At 42.8% G+C, this 7,331-nt stretch overlaps 1 protein-coding gene across 1 annotated transcript; it reads left to right on the forward strand.

Moving 5' to 3' along the window:
• The first annotated feature begins 228 nt into the window (after nt 1-228).
• On the forward strand, nt 229-7,085 carry F3 (coagulation factor III, tissue factor). The gene is made up of 6 exons (XM_074597057.1): nt 229-367; nt 1,503-1,617; nt 3,621-3,805; nt 4,213-4,394; nt 4,519-4,678; nt 5,880-7,085. The coding sequence occupies exons 1-6, from the start codon at nt 301-303 to the stop codon at nt 6,017-6,019; spliced, it is 849 nt and encodes a 282-aa protein (XP_074453158.1). The 5' UTR covers nt 229-300; the 3' UTR covers nt 6,020-7,085.
• Nucleotides 7,086-7,331: the final 246 nt, after the last annotated feature.

Below are 7,331 nucleotides of genomic sequence, written 5' to 3' on the forward strand. Positions count from 1 at the left end.
GTCCCCCCCTCCTTACAGTAACGCCACTTTCCTCGAAGACCCCTCCCGGCCCCCACTCCGATTGCTCAACCCGGCGGTGCCTGAGCGCTTCCGCCAGCCCCGCTCCCCTTCCCCCCGGCCCCCCCGGGCCGGCCGCCGCCGCTCCCGCCACCGCCCCGGCCGGGCTCCCCCGCGGGCGACCCGCCCGCAGTCCCCGCCTCTCCGCCCGCCAATATAAGGCGGCGCCTCCCGCCCCGTCGGCATCTCACCGCCTTCAGGCTCGCCGGGATCCCGCCGGGTCGCTTCCCCCCGACACTGAGGATGCTGCTGGAGGACAGTGGCCGGGCTCTGCTGCTGAGCGCCCTGCTGTGGCGACTGGCCGCCGCCGGTGGGTAACGGCGGGCGGGACGCGGGGGGGACGCCGGATCGGGCGGACGGGGACAAACGGCGGGGCTCGGTCCCTCCGACCGAGACAGACCGGACCCCACGGCGGGGAGTGTGGCGGGAGCGGCGACAGCCCCGCGGGGGGCTGTGGGGGGACGGGGCCACTCGCCGGCGGGCTGTGGCGGGCCCCGGCTCCCACCCGGCTCCGCTTCAGCAGCCCGACGGCGGGGCGCCCGGGTCGCCAAGGGCCGGTTTTTCCTGGGGGGGATCCGTCATGGCCACAGCCGGGTCGGTGCCGGGGAGCAGGGGGCACCGCCGGGGGTCGGCAGTTGCCCGCAGCTGCTGACCTACGGTGACAGCGAGCGATCGGCAAGATCTCTTTCCCTCATCCCCCGGTTCCGAGCTCGTCGGAGGGGCAGAGAAGGTGGCTTTTAGGAAATAATTAGAACATCGCTCAGTGAAACGCCTGATTTCCAGAGGTTACGGAGGTCGTGCGGGGTTTCCCGCTCCGGCTTCCTCCCAGGCAGTTCCCCGAAGCCGCTGTGGCGTCTGCCGGGGCGGCGGGCCCGTGGGTCACCACGGCCACCCTTCCGCCGGAGTGTGGGCCACGGGTCCCTCCGGGGGTGGCCCCTCTTGGATGCGAGCGTGTGGGACAACTGCTAGTTTTTAGAGACTTTACCTTCCCAAAATAAATAAATGGGGAAACTAGGAGCTAATGCCTTCCGCAGCAGGTTGAGCCGGGGGTGATTTTGAACGACACTGCATTTGTTTGGTGCTTGGAGATTCTCATGAGTGTCTTCACGCTTTCGTAGCTTCTTCAGAGGTCTTTGATCATTAGATCCAAGGATCTAAAGGAAGCATTAGACAGAACTCCAAATAAGTTACCTCAACAACCTAGGAGTTGGGAAAAGAGGGAAAGAGTGAAAACAATTTTCTTCTCATATTTCTCGCTTCTGCCAGGACACATTCCTTTAGTAAGACAAGCATAAGCCCAGAGGGCAGGACTGAGACTTTTCCCCCCAAAAGAACATTTCCAAGCAGGAATTAACAGCAACTGCTGTTAATTAAACATGACTGCAGGGAACCAGGAATTACGTATAATATGACTGATGGCACTCTTCTGCTTTTTGTATTTAAAGGCAATCCAGAACTACCAACAGCTGTTAATATAACTTGGTCTTCAATCAATTTTAAAACTATCCTACAGTGGCAACCAAAACCATCAGGTTACTTCTATACAGTAGAAATACACGGGTAAGTAGATAACACCAAGGTGTGTCTGTTAATGGCAATTGAAATGGCGATTGAAAGCAAATAGAGCGTGATTAAATATTTCTGAGACTGAGTGTAATATGATCCTCCCCAAACATGAGGATTTGGAAAAATTGCCAACCCAGCTGTTAATATCTCTTTGTATCCAACTATAAGAATGTCTGATTCAGGCTTCTGGTTTTGCCCACTTCAGAAATGGAGAGTTGAGCTGTAGATGAGTATTTCAGTGCTGGGGTTCAGTGCAGGCCAGCTGCGCTGGAGGTCTAGGCCAGGACACTTGGACACTCAACCTGACATACCGTGTGTTAGGTAGAGCCTCACCTTTTCATGTCTTTCAAGGTGTCTGGATTGAGTCTTTTGCCTTTAGTTTTGGGAGGTGTCTGATGAGTCTGCGTTTTATTCTAAACCATGAATCACAGTAAATGAATAATTTGTCTTGCTAAGATTTACCTTTGTCTTACTAAAAATTACCTTTGTTCATCTGCCACTGTCAAGACTTCCTCTGTTGTCATGTTTTATGTAAGCTATGAAATATTGTGCACATAAAAAGTAGCCAGATCATGTGACGTGTCAATACTGCACAAAAACTTCCATGAAGTTTAGTAATAAATCTGTGCTGTTCTTAGCTCCCATATTAATGCATAGACCATTATTAAACATGCCCCAAAGGGAAACTGCATCATCAACTCTCCTACCTATTAATGAAAATATGGTACTGTAGTCTCCTCTGTCTGTAAAAGTGCATAGAAAAGAGCTCGCTCATGACTAATGGATGAAATACCAATGCAATGGCCTAATGTGCTCTTTTGTTCTTTAAGGGAGTGATTAAATCAATAGACTTAGAAGCACACACCTAGCAGAATGAATTTTATGAAATCTATGAATATGGAGTTTCTTTCCAGCCATTTGTGCTCGCAAAAAAAATTGAAGTCTGTTTGTCCAAGTTTCAGTATAGAATCAGGTGTAGTTCTGATATGGAAGCACTTTTTTAGACAAGTTGCTCTTATGGATGAAGTGTGCTTAAATGTTTGCTTTCTCATCTATGTACATTTAAAGAGTACATTTGTTTGGTCATAAATGTCATATCTCCTCTGTCCCTTTTCAAGGCATCTGTAGAACACCATCACTAACTGATCCGTGACATCATAAGAAATCTGGTGACATGAGAAGGGAGTTCAGGCATCACTTAAATAAAACTTGACCTATTTGGAGGAAAACTCATTTGCTAATTCCAAACAGTTGGCACTCTTGCGCTTTCGGCTGAGATCACACAAATTTTCTTTTCCTTAGTTCACCGTCAAAAGCAGGGAAAATAATTGAAGGAGTAATATCTAATCGGTTTTTCCATTCCTTCTTTTTAGGAAGTAAAATGGGGAATTAACACTTTTTTTCTGGTTTATTATTTCTCAATCTGCTTTCTATAATTTAAAAGTAAAGAGAAATGCATGGGTCATGTTTTTTGTCAATATTTTTTTAATTATAATTCTGCAATGAAAATTGCTGCTACCGGCTGGCTCATAGTGACATTTGCACCTGCATAGATGCAAACACAAGTGACATATATGAGGGAACATTGTTGTCACCTTAAACAATATTGTTGTCCACGGAGCTTCCTAGGACAACTGATGGTTCTTAAGGCAACAGTTTTCAGATGCATCGTGGTTTCTATTAAATTCGCATAAAAGGCTGAATTTTTAATTCATATATGTATCCAATAACATTTCTATAATTAATATGGCTCACATTTTATTTACTTGATTCTACCTTGAATTGTGAAATATAGCTGTACAGGATAGTGGGTTTTGAGGTTTTTTCTTCTTCTCAGCCTAGTAGAGCTTTGCAAGACTGTTTCTAGTACACTCGCAAGACTGTTCCATGGGATGAGGGAAATCTATACAGTTTGAGGGGAAAAAATGGTTTTTAACATATCTAAATATGTAAAAATCTGCTCAGAAGGTGTTGACGCTTCTTTCTTGCTCTTGCAGGCAGACATCTGACACCAAAAAAAAATGCATACTGACAACAGAAACACAGTGTGATGTTACTGACCTGCTCAGGAACGTAAAAGAGACCTATACAGCACACATACTGTCTGTAATGTCCTTGGGGATGGATAACTTCGAAGAACCACCTTTTGCAGTCTCTGAAAAATTTACGCCTTACAGTCAGAGTAAGTAGGATTGCCAATTAAATCTTGTCATAAACTTCCTTTCAAGATTACTTCCATTGACTTAAACAAGGTTTAGATTGGGCCTAAAGGTTTTTCCTATAGATTCTTCCAGCAGCCACACTGATGTCTGAGTAGACAACATTCAGGCATAAAGCTTTCCCTGTAGTAGGGGAGTGTGTAAGACTTTAGTTGCTATTTGTTTCTCACTGCAGTGGGTAGGCCATTTTATTAACATTGTGTAGTAGATGAAGATATTTATGAATAATCCAGAATTTCACTTTATTGCTTTAGCTCTGTAAACTTACAATAGATTTGAGCAGGGAAGGGTGCAGAGGGAGGAAGAAAAAAAGAGCATGTTGTGTGGAAAAGATGGTGCCAATTTTTTAATTCTAAAAATGTTTGTTTAGCTGTTCTCGGAAAACCGGAGATACAGAATTACAGACAAAAAGATTCAAAACTGACTGTTGTGTTCCAAGATCCGCTTACACCATATACATTTCCTAATGGAAGCTTTCAAAGTATTCGAGATATTTTCCAACATGACCTGCAATACAAGCTCTATTACTGGAAAGACCAAAGTTCTGGAAAGGTAAGGGCTAACTCTGCTTTTTACGTGTTCTGTATTATAACTACGCAATTTCTGTGCTACCTTAAGAGCTAACATTTTTGCAAAGAACACTTTCTTGAGGAGTTGTTTTTTTTTTCCTTTACAGAAAGATACAGTAACAAAAAGCCATACATTTGAAGTAAGCGTTGACAGCACAAAGAACTATTGCTTCTACATACAGGGAATCATTCCCTCCCGCAGAGAAAACCGTAATGGTCAAGAAAGTATGGTGGTTTGTACCAGTGTAGAAAGAAATATCTTAGATGGTAGGTATCTGGTGAAGTTTGTCATACAGTCTTTAGCATTCTAACAAAAAGTCACTTGCATTCGGAGTATATTTTTATACCTCTTTAAACTGTGATGGCTAAGTTATAAAATAAATTATTTGCTCTATAAGCGAGAGGACACAGACTGAACACGGAAACTCATGGGAAGAACTCAGGTTAAGTGAGAGTCCACCATCTTTAGCTAGTTGGGGCTGGTTTTAGGGTTTTGCTAAATGGTTTTGGCTAGTTTTAAATTGTCCGAGTTGATGACTGGTCACTGAGGTTTCAGATCTTGTCACTGGCCTTCAGCTTCGTTTTTTTGGTTTTGGATTGTTTTCCTCAGATCCTTCCCATAACAGGTCCCACAGTAAGTGCTTGAAGGATTAGCTCTTAAACATAGGAGGAGTGCTGGAAACCTACAGAACAGGCATTTCCATTCACTTGTAGTTTGAACTGAACTTCAGTTATTATCTCAAAAGCAGAGGATGAGACTAAGACTTTCTTTACTGTTACATTACAAGGTCAGAGGTTGGCAGATTAACTTCTTCGCCGGTAAATAAGTTAGTGAGGGGTTGGTGAATCAGCCAGTCTAATTCCAGACAAACAATATGGATAACACTTTATTCAATATGAAGTCATCAATATTTATTAAATAATATCACACTGCTGTACTGTATCTTTCTTTTTCACCAGATAAGAGTAGTTGCACTCTTAAGTAGAAAAGCCTTTCTAAAATTGGCAAATCAACTCTCTCAAATTAACGTTCTTATCTATATATGTATATTTGTTTATCACAGTAGTGGAATTCTAGTAAATTACAGCTTGAATAGAAATCCCTTCTGTTGGTGTTTTCTAGCTTCTAACCTAGAATAAATTTCCACTTGGACTTAGTTTCACAGAAATCCTGGAGGGGTAGGGGGAATGGTTTGACTTATTCTTGTGGTGGTAGTACGGCATTTTAGTGCACTAATTAAACTAGATTAAAACCTAGTGTGAACTAGGTGAAATAAAGCTTTACCTCAGTCCAACAAATTCACGTTAAAATTAATTCAGTTCACACTGGTCATTCCACCTCTGGGATGCTGTAAAATACAGAAAGCATTTTCTGGTTCAGCGGACTGACTGGGTTCTAAGCGTTTGTAGCACTGTGACATTATGGCCTCTGATAACTGAATCTTGGAATTTTTTTCCTCCCCTACAGAATACGGAGCCGAAGTCTTTATCATCATAGCAGTGCTAGCAATTGCAGTCATCACTCTTGCCATTGTCCTATCGGTGATCCTGTGTAAACGCAAGAAAGCAAAAGCTGCAAGAGAAAAGGAACCGCTTAATGGTGTCTAAGGAAAAAATATTGTGGACGCTAGTGGCAGTTCCAAAGCCAAAAAGAAAACCCACAAACCAAACCCAAAAAACATAAATTGTGTAATTGGGTGGAGCCTTTTAGCCTCTCTGATACAGGAATTTTGAAGCCCAAACCTGACGTGGAGTCAAAAATCTGTTAGATGGTCACAGATGAAAAATCCTTATGTCAGGAAGCCCTGTGTCACTTAGTGGCCAGAGGCTGGAAGAGCATTCTAGCGATCTGTTACGGTATCCTAACCGTGCTCACATGCTCTTCCCAAGCTCCTTCCATCGTCCTGTCTGAAACAGGATTCTGAACTAGATGGACCTTTGACTTGACCAGGTACAGCCATTCTGAAAGTATGGCCTTACTGAGCCAGAAGATTTATGGTACTTGTGAGGGGAAAAAAACACTACCGTTGAAAAATATGTGTCCTTTACCTAACTAAAAGGAACATCTTTCTGTTTCTATGAAACAAAACCTCTATTTATCTGACTTTCTTTTAACATTATTAACTGGTGAAATGATCTGTTAGTTCAGATGTGACAAAGACGCTACTATTATTTCTGCACTTCTTGGATAAAATTAACTTGGTCTGTTTATCTTTGGATATAAACAATCAAAGGTAAACAAACTGAAACTACTGTACCTGGTGACTTGTAAGGAATGCTCTTGAAGCAGGTACCTGCTATACACCTGGAGAGCACATCTGGATTATGCTACACCTAGAGTTTTACAGACAGGGTAGCCTGATGGTTCCAAGTAAGTGTTAGAACAAATACTTTGCAGTTTCTGAGTCAGTAGTAACTCACTTTATGCAAGCACTGAGTAGGTAGCAGTATTTACTGCATTTTCAACATTATTTTTAATTAAACAGTTGGTGAATGAATAGTTTATGGGGTACAGATTCAAATCGTCTTGGTGATGGGATTTGGAGGTACCTGTTGCTTTGACTATTTTAATATTTATTTTATAAATGAGAATCTAATTTTTATACTGGTGATATCTGTATTTATGATGGTAATTTATACTTTTCTAGTGAAATAAAGGTGACTGGGAAAATAAGACTTTCTTTTCCTTTTTTAAATGAAGCACAGTATTCATTCCAGAACTAAATTAAAAACAGATTTAGGAAACTTATCTTGCAACAGCAGCGTAGGCAACCTGCCAGAAGTCTAACCAGGACTCTGCAAAATAGACTACCAGGGCACCTACTGCTTGTAAGGATAAAAATATGAGAAGCCACAGTTCACGAACAGATTAAAAGTTTTGAAGAGTCCCGAGTTGCTTTTCAGCTGTCTGCTTATGTGA

Source organism: Larus michahellis, chromosome 8 (genome assembly GCF_964199755.1).
Source record: "Larus michahellis chromosome 8, bLarMic1.1, whole genome shotgun sequence".
Taxonomy (NCBI): Eukaryota; Metazoa; Chordata; class Aves; order Charadriiformes; family Laridae; genus Larus; species Larus michahellis.